The 20509-nt window shown below is 35.4% G+C and overlaps 1 protein-coding gene across 1 annotated transcript; it reads left to right on the forward strand.

Annotated features, from left to right (window-relative positions):
* The first annotated feature begins 13540 nt into the window (after positions 1-13540).
* On the forward strand, positions 13541-14674 carry LOC125680110 (histamine H2 receptor-like). The gene is made up of 2 exons (XM_048919550.2): positions 13541-13917; positions 14455-14674. Exons 1-2 carry the CDS (start codon positions 13541-13543, stop codon positions 14672-14674), a joined length of 597 nt encoding a protein of 198 aa, XP_048775507.1.
* Positions 14675-20509: the final 5835 nt, after the last annotated feature.

Here is a 20509-nt window from a genome sequence, read left to right on the forward strand (position 1 = left end):
TATCAGTGGAAACAGGAATAAACCTCTGAGGTAATCATTATTTCATATTGATTACGTTGATTTATATTTATATTTTATGATATTCATTTATTCACCTCTGTCGGCGCGGGTTCGAATCCCGCTCGCGCCGGTAATTGAGGAAGTTTCCCAGTTTACTTTCGGAATGTCGGTGGTCTCTTCCCAGGTACATTGTATCTGGGTTCTCTCTTCCACCAATAAAAACTGGGCGCCACCGGATAACTGAAAAATTGTTGAGTGTGGCGAAAACCATCAATCAATCAATCATATTATATTTGAATACAACGATCCAGTCATTTTCCTTGGAAGCTAAACTTGGCAAAATTTGCTTTGATACTCGTAGACTTTAAATGTGAATAATGTAAATCTTCAAAACATTAACGTGATATCTTACAATGTTTTATACGAGCTCAGAAGAGAAGTAAAAGGCATACCTGATCTTTATGATTGTCAACGAACTGAAATCTATTCAGACTTCAAGTACCATAATTCATTGTCTACTTAGCCTTCTTGTACTGCGAAGTGTTTTTCACGCAGTCTTTCAGTACAGCAAACTGTTGTCCTGTCGGTACTCCAATATCGTGAACTGTTGTCCAATCAGGATTTTAATCTTGTGAACTGTTATCCACCCAGCCTTCCAATACAAAAGATCTCGTGGAGATCCGAGTTAGAATAGGTCACTAGTACCCCTTGTGTGTCATCTGAGGCGACTAAATGGGTCCTTTGGATGAGACAGCAAAATCCAGGCCCTTTGTCACAGCAGGTCTAGCAAAATAAAGATCCCTCCCTGTTCAAAGGCCGTAAGTGCCGAGCATAGGTCTAAATTTTGCAGACCTTCAACAAAAATGGTGTCGTTTCCATATGATTGAAATATGTTTCAAAAGTGACGTTAAATACTATACAATCAATCAATCATTCCAGTATAAAAAAGTGTTGTCCACTCAGACATAGTGTGCGAACTGTTGTCCACTCGGCCTTCTATTACTGTGAACTATTGTCCACTCGGCCTTCTATTACTGTTAACTGTTGTCCACTCACTCTTCCGGTTCTGCGAACTTTTGTCCTCTTGGGCTTCCAGTATTGAATATCGTTGTCCACTGTTCACATAATTTCAACAGAATCAGCGATTCCAAGACAGTATGTGGGAGACAATACGTGAAAAATTGGTAAATCAAGCAACCATTTTTAGTACTCTTTACAGCAGTTCATAATAACAAGGTGACGATAACAACATGAATCATTCTGATAAATCTTACGAGGAATACAAAATTTGGAATAATTTTGTAATCAATATCAGTATGTAAAGAACGGCATAGCTATTGGTATGAAACTCGTCAGACAGCATCTGACCCAATTACAGGTTGCATTGGCAAACTAGATCGTTATAGACCATAGACCAGTAACACATTACCTCCCCCCTCGAGGGATTTTTCTACACTGTTTTTTTTTGAAAGTGTGTATAAAAGAAAGGCAAATGAAGGTTGTTTGACAAATTTATGTTGGGGTGTTTTCAGGATATGGCCATTTGAATCTATCAATTTTTTTGCAAATTCAACATGGCCATTACCGTGTTCCATACCGCATTAAAGACGACATATAGTAAACACGGACAATGGGATAGGGGCTTCCCAGAGAGAACATGGCGAGAAATACGTATAAAACATAGAAGACAGCGTAATGTGTAATGTGGTACATATTTTTAAATATCTGCAAAATACAATTTTCATAGATACATTTCAGTCATGTCTTGAAATTATACTATGACAGGTATTCCAAAACAACATGTACCTATTAGCATGTTCAATACAAATAAACAGTATGATAAACGGTTCATTTCTGGATACTATAACCCACAGGCCCTATCTTCATATAATATACACAATACTGAGTTAGAAAATATAAATTTTAACATGAAAATCACTGCCTATATTTCCATGTCTTCTCACGATATATTTAATGCATGGAAGCCCATTAATGTATATAATCAATAAAAAGAAAGCACATGGGTTACTTTTGAGTATATATGCAAAAATTAGGGAAACCCTGATAAATAATGGCTCGACTATTGAGAATGGGACAGATTACAAACAATGAATTAATTTATAAATTATTTAGAGGAATGAATTATATTCTACATGTAATGGTAAAATAAAAAAATATATTTTCATACGTAAATTGAACAAATTTTCAATTTTCAGATAACTTTAAAAGATGCCACATAAAAACACACCTTTAAATATTATACCTGGAATGTTAATCCGCTTAAACCTCCTATCAACATCAATAATAAAGAGGTATCCTACATTATGGATATAATGTAGAGGATAAAGATACAATCTTTCACGGGGCACAGTTCTCAAAAGATTAGATTGATTGTTTTTACATCCCGTAGATAATTTTTCATTCATACTGAGGCGTCATCAGCTGTAGGTGAAGCACCACACATAGCGCTCAGGGTCGTGGAACCTCTGTTTTTAAGGTCATATTCGAAAGACCCATGATTCTCATTTATAAATGCCGAGCGTTTGGCGAAAGAGCAATAACTACTTATTTTAAAGTCTTAGGGTTGACGTGGCCATGACACGAGCGGGGCCTCCCGGCTCACGACCTCCTGGTTACGAAACGAACGCTCCAATACTGAGCTACCGCGACTGGTTCAAACGATTAGAGGACATGCAGAGTCCCAAGAATAATACATTGTAAATACATAGATTGTTTTACTAGCTAGAAGGTTTAAATGGTGCCTTACATGGCCTTTGTTGCTGGAGTTATCAATAATTTACCAATATTAGTTACTAAAAGTAAAACTAGAACATTGAGGAAGTTGCGCCTAATTTAGTGAACGATAAGAGAAGTTGCTCACTAACGGCACTTTTCCCCGCCCATAAATGTCTGCTCTGTAATAAAGGATCTCAAGTACAAGGGAAAAACATAAACTGGTAAAGTGTGACAAAACAGTAGAAGAAGCCATTAAAATTCTGCAAAGAATAAAAGTGACAATGACAAAATAAAAAGTTGGTTGGTTGATACTATATTGTTTAACGTCTCGCTCGAGAATTTTTCACTCATATGGAGACGTTACCAATGCCGGTGAAAGGCTGTAAAATCTAGGCCTATGATCGGCGCTTACAGCCTTTGAGCGGGGAGGGATCTTTATTATGCCATACCTGGTGTGATACGGGACCACGGTTTTCACGGTCTAATCCGAAGGACCGCCCCATTTGTAGCACAGATCCCCACGGGAGAATGATAAATAAAGTTCGATCTATTGATTGGTTGCTATAGGGGCGATGTTTTATCTAACCTGTAGAAATATCTACACTAGGTCCAATGACCGAAAGTCAAAAACTAAAGATGATATAATTCTTGAGCATCAGGGAAGGGAATTTGATTTTATCCGTATATAGATGAATACCGCGTAGAATTACGTGGTTTAGAGTATGACAATGCTCAGAGAAAGATGCTTGTCATTTATCCCGACTCGCATGACAGTGATTACAGAGTTTGAAACCTGAAATAAAAAAAGAAGGAAAATTTGGTAGCAAATTCGAACTTAGGATAACTCCAAAAGGCGAACTTATATATTCTGCAAGTGTTGGTATTGAACAAGCAAATGAGTCTGCATTTGCGTTAGCCCTTTCAGCCAAACGACAAGTCAAAGAGTCTGCAATGATGATCAAAAGGCAGATTTTTGACTGCCACAAGATTGCCAATAACCTACCACGGTGGAGCCACCTCTTCATCGTTTCTGAATACATGTGTATAGAATTGTTTGTTTTCTTTCATTTCTCTCTCAAGTCGTATCAGACAACCGATCTTTTTTTTAAATCAAAAAGGTTTGTCACATCGTGCTCTCATGACACGTGTCTTAGCTATGAATAGCAGATGGATATTACCTAAGCAACTCACGTTTAAAAAGACTTATGCACCATTCAACAAGAAGTACTGAGTCAATTACACTATTAAGCATGTTAGGTCACTGTAAAAGTTACTCACAAACCCTGGATCTTGACACTGCTATTGGCAATGCGATTACAAATTCTAGATTAATACTGCCTGCAAGCATATTTCTTACAAATGTTTCAGTAATTCATAAATACACCTCGCTACGTTCTTTAAAGCAAAATACATGTTTGCAAATTCCATATTGTGTTTGTGAGATTCTCGAAGGTTTTTTCTTCTTCATTTTTTAACAATGCTTTATTGACAAATTTCATGTTTTTGCCCCAAAACTTGAAAAGGTATCCATGCATTAGTGGCAAACAATCTGATTTACAATTAAAGGTTTATATACTTTCAGAAAATAATTGTTTTCAAAGATTCATATTACCTATATAGGATCTGACGAAGTTATCCATTTTTGGCGATTTTTAAAAAAAGAAACATAATATTTTTGACCCACACCTCGTAAATGCCCCAATACTTATGTCAACCAACTTGATATATAATCAAAGGGTTACATATGTTCACAAAATACCTCTTTGCAAATGTCAATGACATCTATATCGGATCTGAAGAGTTTCTCCAGTTTTCGGCTATAATTTTTACAAATTTTAGGGTTTTGCCCCAAAACTGGAAAAGATCTCCATACAAACAATCTGATTTATAGTTAAAGGGTTACATACTTCTAGAAAATAATTGCTTTAAAAGGTCCATATTATCTATATAGGATTTGAAGAAATTTCCCAATTCTTCAGCGATTTGTAAAGAAAAATTCATGTTTTAGCCCCAAATCTCGGAAGTACCCCAACATATTTATGTTAAACAACTTGATATATAATCAAAGGGATATCTACGTTTACAAAATACTTGTTTGTAAATGTCAATGACATCTATATCGGATCTGAAGAGTTGTTCCAGTTTTCGGCTATTATTTTTTTTTTTTTTTTTTTTTTTACAAATTTCATGCTTTTTTGCCCCAAAACTCTCAAATGCCCCCACATAGAAATGTCAAACAACCTGATTTATAATCAATAGACTATGTACTTTCAAAAAATACTTGTTTGCAAAAATCCCTAGGGGGTCCTCCATTACCTTTACTAGCCCATGGTCTATAATAACGACACAAGAATTTGCGAAATACTGACTCTAAACAAGATTGTTGAAACCCCTGTAACATCAAGTTACCTGTTTTCATTTAAAAACTTATCAAACGTAGAACAATCTCTTGCCTATCGAGTCAGTTGAGAGATATAAACACTATATTCAGGTGATGACGTGATAGATATAGGGCTGACTGAGGATGTGGTAGGTCGACGGGGGATGCTTACTCCTCCTAGACACCTGATCCCACCTCTGGTATGTTCAGGGGCCTATGCTGGCTCTACTCTTAATTAGTATTCCTTTTTTTGGACTTAAGAGATTGATTACTGTTCGTTTTCTTCACATTTTCTTTGCTCCATCAATATGGGAAATTGAGGATTGAGAAGCGTCATCCCTTTGATCATGAATTTAAGTTGCTAGTTTGTCGTTGACATCTATGCTAAAAAAATATGTAAGTGAGAAGCCGTTATGCAAGACTCTGTGGTGTCTCCTATTTCGAGTTCACTGAGATGTATTGAATTGATAGATCATTGAAAACTATTACTTATTGCTAATAAATAAAATGTAATCGATATATTTTAATTACGAGTTGAACGCAATACCAAGAGTTTTTTCCTCTCATGTAGAGATTTTAGAATAAATTTTACCTCATCAGAATATAAAAACAGGACAACAAACAAAGGACGATAGTTCGCGCCCATTGAAATTCCAACAGAGTGTTGGACGATTTGATCACCAAAGGCTACCAAGATATTGTCGATGATGAATTCCAGAATCTTTTCAATATCAAATTCAGAGTATTTGAGTTTAGAATCAAACTGATGTTTAACAAAGTATTTCTATTAAATACATGAATTATGATTAGATGAAAGGTGAAGATAACGAACAGTGATCAATCTCATACATCCTATAAGCAATACAAAATAGATAGTTGGCAAACACGGACACCTGGATACACCAGAGGTGGGATCAGGTGCCTAGGAGGAGTAAGCATCCCCTGTCGACCGGTCACACCCGCCGTGAACCTTATATCCTGATCAGGTAAATAGAGTTATCCGTAGTCAAAATCAGTGTGCCAAGAACGGCCTAACAATCGGTATGAAACATGTCAGAGAGCATTTGACCCAATGATAGGTTGTATTGACGAATTAGATCGTTATAACTACCAGAATTTGCGAAATGTTGACTTTAATCGAGACTGCTGAAAACCCTGTACCATCAACTTGTTTGTCAGTAGCTTGCCTCGATTTAAAAACTGACTATACGCAGAACAAGCTTTTGCGTATCGAATCAATTGAGAGATATTAACACCCTATGCAGGTGATAATGGAATATAGCTACATAAATATGGGAAGTTGACAATGGAGAAGTTAAAATTATCCAGTTTGGCGTTAATGTCTACTAGATATAAATATTTACTATTTTCCATTTTTGTTGAAGAAATACCTGTCCATGATGCCAAAAACTATAATCTTTAATTTATCGTGAGGAATGATTGTGTAAAGTGTTGAAAAATCATACGTTTTGATGCTGTTAATTTGAGAAAAGTTTTGGGATTTCATTTACTAGACGTTCTTCAGAATTTTTAAACATCCAAATTTGATTTACACCACGTTTGGCACAATACTCTTGAAGTATCTTCTTCATAGCTGGTCATATTTTCTATGGGAGTAAAACTAGGGGCTTGGTTGACCATCTACTGCACTCAGCAAGGTATATATGTTTGTAAGGGTTTTGTGAAGTTTTGAAATCCAATATAGAGTAACTCATATTCATTCGTCCCATCGACTGGGAAATGAAATATGTCTAAAACATGATTTTCAAGAATTTCATCTTTTGAAAGGGCAGCATGAGTATGAGTAAGATTACCAAATGTGGAGATGATGCCAATTTCGTTCGAAATGCAGTTTTACAAAGGCAACGTTGTTACAAGCTTTGTAAGCGTGAATCAAAATTTATTCCTCGTGTAAAATATTTAATTCTTTTATCACTTCTGGTTCACTAAACATGGAAGAAGTGATGGTATGCACGTTTGTTTGAATGTCTCTAACAAGTGATTTTAAGATTCCTCTTATACTTTTTTACCTATTCTGACAAGGTGCATGTATCGAGATCTTCAGTTGATATACGGCCGGCCAAACTTTTGCGGCCGTCAAATTTCGAAAACATTAGATCCCGGAAGGTAAAGACGGTGTCTCTAGAATATAACACGTGTTTGATATCTAAATTCAGACTGTTGTTTTTTTATTCAAACTCCTATAAACTTTCTTATTGTAGTTTTTTCCTATGATAGAAGAGTAGAGGTCCTTATTATCAACGATTTTAAATGTAATATATAAAACGAAGATTTTTATACTGCTTGATAAGAGCAAGGGAATGATTTCTTTTCAATAACTTGCATTTTCATGTCTTTGTGCGGATGATTTCAATGATTAAAACATGGCAAAATTAAACGACTTTATCCATCAATTTTGTCTTTAAAAACAAAGAAGGGTTACTAGTAACATATGTCGTCAATCATCATCCTATCAGCCATCGTTTGAGTGATTGATGTGACTGTTTTACTATTTCAATTTTCAGTTTACTGTTCAATCGTTAAATTAACTACTCAACTTCATGACAAACGGAATGATTTCAGCTTCTCCATCGCCAGCTTCCAAAATTTATGCAGCAATATTCCATTATTACCTGCATATAGTGTGTAAATATATCAACTGATTCGATACGCTAGACCTTGTTTTTTTAAATCGAGGCAGGCTACTGACAAACAAGTTGTGCACTGGCTTCAACGTCAGCATTTGGCAAATTCTATGTTCGTTATAACGATCTTGTTTGCCAATATAACCTATCATTGGGTCAAATACTATTGGACATGTTTTATACCGATTGTTAAGTTGTTCTTGGTACACTGATTTTGACTACGGATAACGCTGTTTACCTTATCAAGATATAGAACTCACGGCGGGTGTGACCGGTTAAAAGGGGATATTTACTTCTCCTAGGCACCTGATCCCACCTCTGTTATATCCATGGATCCGTGTTTGCACAGCTCTCTAATTTGTATTGCTTATGGGAGTTATGATATTGATCACTGTTCGTTATTTTCACCTTTCATTGATCATTTTCATTATCTTCACCCTTCAATGAGTGCAAGAAGTGCAAAAGGTCAACTTTAAAACACTCTATTTCTATAATAAACACTATACCCCAATTTTGTTCTTTTTAATGTCCCGAATTTGAATGTAGAAATACAAAATACACATCCCAAAATTATGATGATACTATAAATCTAAGGTGCAAACATCTTTAATGGTACTGCTTTACAATTTTATTATAGTGCACTGTTCTTTTATAAGTCGAGAACCACAAATATTATGCCAGTAGATATTGTATAGAAATACAATGTATAATCAACAACACTCAAGAAATGTAGAGGAAGGATGAAGCTAACACCAATGCATTCATCCCGTTCATGCTGGAATAAACAAGAGGTACTGTGAGCAATGCTCACTAAGAATACCCAAATGGTGTTGGTAATAGGTATAAATTACCTCTTTTCTGAGAGTAAAATACAAATGGAATGACAAACCGAACCAAATTGCTACTTCGATGTCCAGTGCGCGTGACCTTTGACCTTTTGACCCCAAAATCAATAGGGAACATCTTCATCCCATGGGTAGTCCATATGTATGATATGGTGACTGTAGGTGGAAAGGATAACCCTTTAGAGCCCGGAAACCATATTACTACTTCGATGTCCAGTGCGCTTGACCTTTGACCTTTTGACCCCAAAATCGATAGGGAACATCTTCATCCCATGGGTAGTCCATATATATGATATGGTGACGGTAGGTGGAAAGATAATGCTTTAGAGCCCGGAAACCATTGCGTCTACAGACGGACGGACGGACAGACAGACGGACAACCCGATTGCAGTATACCCCCCACACACACACACACAACTTGTTGCGGGGGGTATAAAAAGTAAACTTATAGTTAGCTTAATCGATAATACAAATCCTTGTTTACATATGCCATATACACATGATATAGATGAAAGGTGAAGATAACGAACAGTGATCAATCTCATAACTCCTACAAGCAATACAAAATAGATAGTTGGCCAAACACGGACCCCTGGATAAACCACAGATGGGATCAGGTGCCTAGGAGGAGTAAGAATCCCCTGTCGAGATATTTCTTTCATAATGAATATGCATTCTCTCTAACTAAACGAATAAACAATTAAAAGGAAAGGACAAAGGTCCGTGTAACTAAACGGCAAAATGCATACCACATACAAAATCCCTACACGTACATTAAAAGCGTTGCATGTTGATGAAGTGTGTGCATCTTTCAAACTATGAGAACAGTTGTGTGGTGTGTTTTTTTGTTGTTGTTGTTGTTGCGAAATTGGTGTCATCTCTTCTTGGACAACTATTTGTAATATTATGTCACGGATTACCATACTTAAATGTGATAAATGAAGACAATATTCACAATTTCACATGTACAATTATATATTTGTTACAAATAAAATAATAATAAATTAACAACAGCTTGCTTCGGTATCCGGTTTTACGGTACTGCATGGCGTGTAGATGTTCCTGAATTTAACGTCCGAGTCTGATCCACTCTTTTGTTGACCGATGTCGTGGGAGTCCACATGGACACATCACACATTAATGTTGATGCACCCCAACTATGGTTATTACAGTAGTACTTGGTACAAGCTAAAACCTTGTACCTCAGAATAGCACAACAAAGGCAATAACATATAGTATACTGGCTTTAACTTGTTACAGAATAATGGTATATTAGCTGATAAACTGTATTTAATAGCCATCGAAATTGCAGAGAAAGTGAATGCCTCCTTCTCACTGGACTGCCCCGTTCCTAATGAGAGCGTCGAATGACGTTTTAATGGTTTTAGTGATCAAATACACTGAGGTTCCATACAGGGTACTTACATTCTAAAACGAGGTCCCAAACAGGGTAAAGGTTCGTTTAATTTGCTCCAATGTGAATCGAAAGCAAGAGTACCACAAACAGTGCAACATACACCCGTCGGGCGGTGAAATTTAACCTGTAAGCACATTATGCATTCTGAATTGATATCGCACACATTTTGAATAGAAAAACCTTAAAGTAGGTCATGTTACGGAAAAGAGTCCGGGAACATGACAAACGTACAAAAACTATAAAAAGATATGGATAGATTTCAATGTGACACCTTTTCAAAAGTGACTTTTACTTGATATACTGTCTGTTGAAAGCAACTTCTCATGCACAAAATAAAAACAACAATGTAACACACCATTGGCATTCTGTTTATGTTAAGAACATTAAATGCAAAGTTATGGTCTGATACAAATGTTGATAACATTGTGACCATGCAGTGAACTTGACTTTGGTTAACTCATGTTAAATTCGTGACCATGAGATACTGTCTACTCATAATTAATTTTCGTTTCTAATACCCCACCATCATAAAGTTAATAACTACAGATTATTTTAGATTAGTCTTACTTATGACAGGTCTCGTTGATTCGTGATCCTGACACGCTAATGCTATGTCATGTGGGTTTCAACCATCTCATTGTTTTATATCCATTGTTAAGTGTTCTTTGTATGCTGATTTGGACTACAGATTACTCCGTTTCCTATCAAGATAGAGAAGTGCGAGTCTGAGCCCCCGACTGGGTGGAAATGTTAAACAATCATTCCTTGTTGTAGCATACACTTCGCAATATTTATGTACTTCGTTACTAGCTTGAAAATACGGATGTATATTTAATTGCTGTTATAAAATTTAGAAATTCATTTCAAAATTAAGGATTATCTCCCTCATGCATAGCTCTTATCTTTGGACGAATTTGGCTCCACTTGTTTGGCACGCTGTTTTTTGGCTATATTTAGATTTAAAACTTCATAGTTATTTCGGATTTCAAACATTTTGGTTGAGCATCACTGAAGAGACATTATTTGTCGAATTCGCATCTGGTGGATCAAAATTGGTACCGTATAAGTTTTACATTATAGAAGTTCAATTTATCATTCATTAACAACCTGAGTACAAAAGGAGCGAGCAACTTCAAATTAGTAGATTATACAGGATTAGCTAAGTCATTACCCCATGGCAGGTAGGTAGAGGAGGATTTCAATAATAATATTGACGATATGTATTTTGAATTTTTACACTTTAACATATTACAAATAAATGCATTAATTTCGACAATTCTGCAAATGTTATGACTATTGTGCCTAGAGACAAAGTTTTCATTACTAATGCTATTCAATGATTGGTGAGGAAAAGTAGTAAAGCAGTCAGCACAAAAGAACGATCCATCATATTGGGCAAAATATAGGTTTTTACGCAATTAAGTCATTGCTGAAATAAGACGTTCTGAAGAAAATTATAATTAGAAACTTTCAGAACAAGGTGAAAGGAAAATTATGCCAGGCAAATGGTAGAAAAAAGTACAATCTCTTTGCAAAAGTTAATAACCACCAGAACTTATGTCGTCTCTTAAGTCATCAGCTATAACATTATTTCATCCAAGTGAAAAAGCAGATATATTAACTTTATTCTTTGTGAAGCAAATACACAATGGTACATCTGAACATTTACCAATTAGGTTGAAAATATTTCATCCATTAAATTCAAAAGGTGGTCTTAGATGGATTTAGAACTTCTTTTAAATCTGTTACTATAAATTCTGGAGTCTCTTAGGGGTGTGTTTTAGGCCCATTCTATAAATGACACAGATGATACATTTACTAATAATGTAAGGCGTTTTACTGATGACACGTCTTTGTATTCAATTACTGATGGTGACATAATAAGTACTATTAAAAGTCGGCGCGAAAAAATTCATCAACTATTGTGATTTTCATAAAACTTATTTAAGAATATAACGATCTAGTTCGTCAATACCACCCATCTTTGGGTCAAATGCTGTCAAAAGAAGAAAAAAATGTTTTACTGTGGCCTTGAATTCAACATTTAGATATATCGACGACGTTTTGTCTATTAACAATAATAGCTTTGATTCATATGTCGATTCGATATATCCCCGTGAGCTCGAAATGAAAGACACCACAGAGTCGTCCACTTCTGCTTCATACTTGGATATTTTATTAAAAGTAGACATTAACGGTAAACTTATAACTGAACTGTATGACAAACGGGATGATTTCAGCTTCTCCATCGTCAACTTCCCATATTTATGTAGCAATATTCCATTATTACCTGCATATGGTGTTTATATCTCTCAACTGATTCGATACGCAAGAGCTTCTTCCGTGTCTTGTCAGTTTTCAAATCGAGGCAAACTATTGACAGGCATAAATGTAATTTTCCCGGAATTTACAGATGTCCAAATATGCCAGTTTTTCTCTCCGCCGTATCACAATACGCATCGTGGGACGAAATATTACGACATACTGAAATATCGGTAAAATCGCACATCCCTAAGTAATATGATATTACAATTGATCAAAGTCGAATCTTATTATTTATTTGAGAAAATACATTTAAAGCCTGTACTGCTATCACAATCTATGTTCTACATCTATGAATTATTCCAAAATCCACCAACACTACAAGTTCTTTTATCTTCAAGATTTATTAGACGCATGTAAACTAATCATCTAAATAATTTTGAGTAATTATAAAAATAAATACAATCTACTTAGTATGTATGCAACACCGATTGAAAATACCTACATCACATCTTAAAATTTCACAAAACAAACGTGCTAGCTACCAAAGCAAAGGGCTGAATAGATTGATCAATAAATTGATACACCTTTCCTCTTCATTCATTTACATATACCACGCCTTCTTGTGTGGTGACAAACCATTACCTAGTGAGAGAGTTACTACCAATGTATAAATTCAGATCGGTTAGTTTTCAGTTCGTCTTTCGCTTCTTAACAGAAATTGGTTTCTATGTTCGAAAGCCTGCTTTAAATACGAAGGCCACCTTCCTATTTACTAAAGAGATCATTTAGAAAATTGAATCCAGCGCGTTTAAACTTCCTAAAATACTAGAACGGGAACAGAAATCTGCACATGAATGATACGGAAGAAAACACTACCCTGGACTCGCCTTCATCGTCCAGCAAAGCCATTCCTACTATTCTCATTGCCTTCACTTCACTACAGATGCTCATTTTCGTGGTAGCCTGTGCGGGAAATGGAATTGTTGTTGCAGTCTTTGTTCGCCATATCAAACCAATGTCTGCCACAACTAAGTTTATTCTTTGTCTCGCTGTAACTGATTTCTGCGTGGGGTTATCATCAGGCTCACAGATCTTTTACTTGTTCTATCGAAACTTGACAAAAAATGTGTACACTTGTTTATTGCAATATCAAGTTGTCTTCATGATGACTTTGGCCTCCCAACTCGCTGCCGTCTTCACAACCCTTGATCGATACATAGCTATTTGTCATAACGCGTACTACAGCCGGATTATGAAACCTTCAGTTGTAAATTGCATGATTGTGTTTTTATGGACTTTTTCCTTCACTCTTGCTGGACTACCCTTTATCTACTTTAACAATTGGGATCAGGGCGTTAGATGCAGTTTCGGCTACCTTTTGCATGACTGGGTTTATCTGGTATGTGGCACCACCATATATTCATGCATGGCTATCGCGGTCATTCTGTATGGTCTAATTTTGAAAACAGCTAGAAAAGTATATGCGAAATCTTTGAAGAGAGCCTCGGTTGATCCCACCAATGAGCGTAACAGAAAGATAATAAAGAACATCCGTTCAGCAAAGGTTATGGGATATGTCACTTTGGCCCTGGTTCTCAACTGGGGTCCATACGAAGTGTACAAGATTCGGTAAGGAATATTACTTTCATTCAACTACACGCTGGTGTTAGTACAAAAGTTATTGTAACAGTTTGTCAGTATCCCATCGACTGTACACGTATGAGGTAGAAAAAAAAACCTAATCTTTTCACAAACCTGTGATCTATATTTTCTCAACGGAGATCGTTCACAGAAATGAGTATTCTAAAAAAAAATTTAAAATTACATCGTTTTATTTGCTAACTACGGAGGATAAGAAATGACAGTGGATAAGAGGGACAAATTTTGTGAAACTGTTTTGGATGTGATTTCTGAAATAAAATATGTGTAATATCTTTTTCTTTAAAACTTTAAAATGTTCAGTTTTACGGCAACCTAAAAAAGGCCGTTATCACACGTTTTAAAATCCAATACAGAATGCCTGCTTATAAACTGATAATAAGATTATTATTCATTAACGTTAATTTAAAACTCTTCCCATCAAATATCTACGAAGGTACCAATGTATATCGTACAACTTTAGTCGACACGTTTTAGTGTGCTGTATACATTATTTCTTTTGTATAGGTATGGTCTCGATATGACTACCGATTTTACCTTCAATCTGTCCACATGGCTTGTGTTTCTGGGAATCGTAAACAGCGTTGTAAATCCTTTCATCTACGCCTACCAACGGAAAGACTTCAGGAAAGGGTGCCAGAAATTGTTTGGTTGCTACAGAAACGAGGGACAATCAGGGTCCAAAACAGAATCAAAATCCAACGCAGGGGAGTTGTGTCGTTATTAGCAAAACAATGCATGTATGTGTCCATATTCTCTGCTTTTTATATTATATTGACTATTTATAAAGAGATTGATATCCAAAAACTGAAATGAATATATCCTAGCATTTGGGGTGGGACAAGTGAAACACATGATGAAATATCGGAAGTTAAGTTTTGGTAATGAAACCATATATCATTTTGCAAAAAATGCAAATTAATTATTCTAGTAAAACATGCGTTAACAATTGAGTCATGCAAATTTATGAAGCTTTGTATCCTATACAAAGTACCCAGTGGGAGAAATAATGGATGCATAGATGCATTTCTGGAAATAGCACATGAAGGAACATATTGTAAATGATTATGTTTGATACACTGTAAGTTTGATATTTTGATTGCAACATGATACACATTTTATGATGTATTCAGCAAGTGTAGAAATATTAGCGATGTTTTGATACCCAGACCTTCTTATTGTTGATGATTATGCTTATCGACTTTATCAATATTTACAGCCTACAATTGTCTACAAGAGACTATCATTTCAAACTTATTTCTCAGCTATGATACCCGAAATATAAGTTCCGATGCCTACACGTTTAATTATCTAAGAGCAGATCGGTCTTTTCTGGACATACACAATATCTGGGAAAATTTAAACGGAAATTTCAATGCATAAATCTGCGATACCATATTGCAACTTTATCACAAGTAAACGCTCGATAGCGTAATTTGCCATCACAATTGTTTTTCGTCAATTTGAGTGTGCTTCTGCAATTGCATCTTTCTATTGTTTTTGTTTTAAATGTCCCCGGTTTTTACCTACATGTATACCATATATAATGATCAATGTATCTTTCACTAAATTCAATCCGTATGATTACAATCCTAACATACATTTCACTATTCTTATCCACAGACAGTATGACAGGTCCTATTAACTTAGTTAACTTTGACACTTGATCCCATACCTGATGTTTCCAGGAATCCATGGTTCCCATACTTTAACTTTTGTATTCTTTATAGAATTTGAGATCAATCACTGTTCGATATCTTTGCTTTTTGTCATATTATATTTATTATACTGACCATTACTACAGTTTTGTGTATCATTAAGAAATGACTTGCAATGGATTCATTTCGTTATCGTGATATGCTATTTTCGTATTACCGTATCACTGTACTGTTATCGTGACATGTTTTTCTTGTACTAACGTATCACTGTACTGTTATCGTGACATGTTTTTCTTGTACTAACGTATCACTGTACTGTTATCGTGACATGTTATTCTTGTACTAACGTATCACTACGGTTATAGTGACATTTTATTTTCGTATTACCATATCACTGTACTGTTATCGTGACATGTTATTCTTGTACTAACGTATCACTGTACTGTTATCGTGACATGTTATTCTTGTACTAACGTATCACTGTACTGTTATCGTGACATGTTATTCTTGTACTAACGTATCACTACTGTTATAGTTAGATGTTATTTTTATATTGCCGCATCACTGTACTGTTATCGTGACATGTTATTTTTGTACTACCGTATTACTGTACTGTTATCCTGACATGTTATTTTTTGTACTACCGTATTACTGTACTGTTATCCTGACATGTTATTTTTGTCCTACCGTATCACTGTACTGTTATCGTGACATGTTATTTTCATACTATTAAACGTATCCTTTGAGTGTATTCGAGACTTGCTATTTTTTATCAAGATAGGTTTTAGCGGGTAGATGCTGTCTAATTTCTAATTGTACAGATGAGATTATTCAATGCGATAACTTCCTTGTCAGTTCCACTAGTTCTATTGTCCTGTTTGCAATATGGATATAGAGGTGGAGTTGGTCTGTGTTTACCTTAGCCCAGACAATCTATGGGGCTGAACTTAATAGGTCGTGGGAGAATTTGTTTTCTTTGCTTGACAAGTTTTCATGCATATAGAAACTAGATGTACATATTGGTAAAGTGCCACAAATTTAGAATTTTGCCTAGCGTTCAGACCCGTAGCAGTGTATGTTCTTTATTGTGTCAATGCCTTCCGTGACAAGAAACATAAGATTTTTAGGTATCATCTGAAAAAACCGGGGCACGAACCAACACATGTCAAGCGTTTGTCGACGGAAGAGTCATACCTATTTTCACTTCGTAATAGGAGATATGCAACCAGCTGCACTACTGCCATCGGTAAATATGTGATATCGTGCTCCGAAGTGAAGATTGAATACCCGAAGGTGGAAAACAAAACTGCAAAGAATGTGTGTATCTCAAAAGTAATTTTGAAGGCACCAGGGAGCACGATAAGGGATTTTACAAGGGTTCATACGTTCTGAAAGCTAGGATATAAGCGTCTCTGGAGTCGTTTATCCTCCAGAAAAATCCTTAGTGTTAAATTGCTGCCAAGCTAAATGCCATGGGGAGATATTTGTTCTTCACTTGTACAAGTTTTAGAATAAATTCTGCCTTAAAAGAATATAAAAACAAGTAATTATGGAGCACAATTCGTGGCCATGGGAATTCCAACAAACTGTTGGAAGACCTGATCACCAAAATACTACGAAGATATTGTCAGTTAGGAACTCTAGCGTCTTCTTAATATAAACTTTAGAGTAATTGTGCGCAAAATCAGAGTGGTGTTTAACAAAGTAATTTCCGTAATGACTCATTGCTGGATTTGAATATTTTCTAATTCCATTTTATTGAGAAAGCAACTGTTTATGATGTCAAAACGTCTAGCGTTTAATTTATCTTGAGGAATTGCAATGTAAAGTGCTGAAAAGTCATACGCTTTGATTTTGCTGATTTGAGAAAATGTTATGTGATTTCAAAGTTATTAAAGGTTCTTCAGAATGCTTTACAATCCACATTTATTTTACACCACTTCTGGCATATGCTGTGGTACCGAACATTAGAAGTTTCTACACAGCTGTAATTATTTTCGGGAGGAGCAAAGATAGGGACTTTGTAGAACATTCACGGGATCAGCAATATATCTATGTAAGGATTTCTGTAACATTTAGGAATCCAGTATTGGTATGGTAACTCATATTCATTCATCCCACTGACTCAGATATTATATGTATTTAAAACTAAAATATGATTTTGAAAAAATTCATCTTTTAAAAGGGCAGTTGGGGTGCAAGCAGAAATACCAAACGTGAAATTAAGGCAAAGTTCGTTTGAAATACAGTTGTAAAAATGAACCTTACAAACAAAGACAAAATTGTTAAAATCTCTGTGGAACCAAATCATATTTCATATGTAACATATCTAATTCTTTTTATCACTGCTGGTCTACTACATACGAAAGGATAATGGTACGCACTTTTGTTTTGATGTTGCTAATACATGCTTTCAATATTTCTCTTTCATTTTTTACCCATTCTGACAAGGTATCGAATGTTTCAGTTGATATACAACCAGTCAAACTTCATGCAGTCGTTAAATGTTGGAAACATTAGATCCCGGAAGGTAAAGATGGTGTCTATACACAGTATTACGTGTTTGATATCGAAATTTCTGTTGACATTGGAATTCAAATTATTAATTTTTTTCCAAAATCTTATCAAGTCCCTTAAAATACAATCTGTTTCTGTGGTATATGAGTATTTGGTACGTATTACATGTAGCTACGGTTTCGAGAGGGACATGCGATAAGAAAATTTAATTATATTCTGCTTGATAAGAGGAAGAAAATGTTGTTTGCAATACAGATGCATTTCCACGCCTTTTTTTTTGTATGGACGATATCAATGATTAAAACACGGCAAAATTAAACGACTTGATCCAGATGACAGTTACTAGTAAATGCAAGGTGAAGATAACGAACAGTGATCAATCTCATAACTCCTATAAGCAATACAAAATAGATAGTTGGGCAAACATGAACCCCTGGACACACCAGATGTGGGATCAGGTGCCTAGGAGGAGTAAGCATCCCCTGTTGACCGGTCACACCCGCCGTGAGCCCTATATCCTGATCAGGTAAACGGAGTTATCCACAGTCGAAATCAATGTGCCAAGAATGGCTTAACAATCGGTATGAAACACGTCAGATGTAACTCATATTAAAGATCGAATTTCGTCATTCTTCAACAAAAATGTGTCATTGTTAGTGCGATTAAAGAGGTTCGCACCCGAGATTTCTAATAATTTTTTGGGGGAGTTTGTTTTCGATTTCTACATTGAAGGAAAATTAAGAAATTTATAAGAAAAACCGGGGTCGTAATGCTTGCTATTGAATTAGAGTGTTCTAAACATGACCCTTTTGCACTTAACATTGACTCAAGATTTATTCAATTACACTTGATTTTTTTGTTGGTATCAACACAATATAAGCAACACAAATCAATCATTATATAAAATGGAAGCATAATCATGTCTTTTAACAGTATCGATTAAAAAAAAGTGGAAATAATAATGCTCTTCTTGTACTTGATATACGAAAAAAAATCATGACATCAAATTTGCGAGTTTAAAAGGACATATCAGGAGGGATGCCAGTTTCTAAAATTTCACATAATTTTCAAATTCTTGTCTTAAAATTTAAAACAGAATTTGAAAAAAGTAGGGTCTGGAGATAAAAATTTTAAAGTATTAGCGGCAATACTGAATTTTATTTTTACAAAATTTCGAAGAAATTATTTTAGACTTTTTTTAAGAATCGACGTTCTTTTTGGAAAAATATATCCACCAAATAATAAATTAGAACATTTGAAGTAGTTCCAAGTCTCAACTACTTGTATCATAAAATTAAAATGGCCGTCGCGATCGGCGGTGTGTTAACAACTCTCTTACTTTGGAGGATTTGTCAACTTCCTGTACCGAACAAGTTATCATGGGCGACTTCAATATATACCAATTAAAGTCTTCAAGTTTTAAATCTGCGATGGAAACATGCGGTCTTACTCAAATGATAAACGAAACTACCCGTGTGATGTGCGATAGCAGTACGTTGATAGATCATATATATGTTAACCATCCCGTATTCTATGGCTCCAGGGGAGTAATACCAATCGGGCTGAGCGATCATCACCTTGTATATTCGATACGAAAGAAATTTAAAGCTGTTTCACCTCTTGATAATATCCATGTAAAGTATACAGATCAAAAGAAACTAATTGAAAGAAATTTTATTAACGATCTTAATGCTGTTGATTGGAACTCGCTGAAATCATTACCCGACATCGATAGCATGTGGTCGTCTTTCCATTCTATGTTCATGACAGTTGTCGACAAGCATATGCCGATAAAAGAACGAAGTATCCACAGTGACTCTGAGAAGTGGATGAACGATGATATTTTTTCGGAAATGCGACAGAGAGATATATTACACAGCCAAGCAAGAAAGTCACGTGATGAATCCGACTGGAAATTATATACGACCGCAAGAAACAGGGTAGTTAAAAATTAACGATGCTAAACGCGAATTTGTGGAAAGTGCAATAAATCAAGCCAATACAAAATCAAAAGACATGTGGAAAAAATTAAAACAATTCTTACCAACGAAATCGGCAACCGCTACACCAACATATTTAGAAATGGACGGACAACCCGTTACAGATACAAAAGACATGGCCAATACTTTTAACGACTTCTTTTGCGGCATTGGACACAAATATGCAGATTTTGACAGTTCATTGCCTGAAATTGAACAATTAATGCCTAGGGGGTCTTTTAGCATTCCAAATATTTCTATTGATTTTGTCAGAAATGAAATAAATGCTATGTCAAATTCGAAGGCTACGGGGTTAGATGCTATTTCTGTAAAGCTGTTGAAAATTAGCTCAGGTGTGATTGGTGAAATTTTAACATATCTGTTAAACATGTCTATAAAAATGTTCAA

Source organism: Ostrea edulis, chromosome 2 (genome assembly GCF_947568905.1).
Source record: "Ostrea edulis chromosome 2, xbOstEdul1.1, whole genome shotgun sequence".
Lineage (NCBI taxonomy): Eukaryota > Metazoa > Mollusca > Bivalvia > Ostreida > Ostreidae > Ostrea > Ostrea edulis.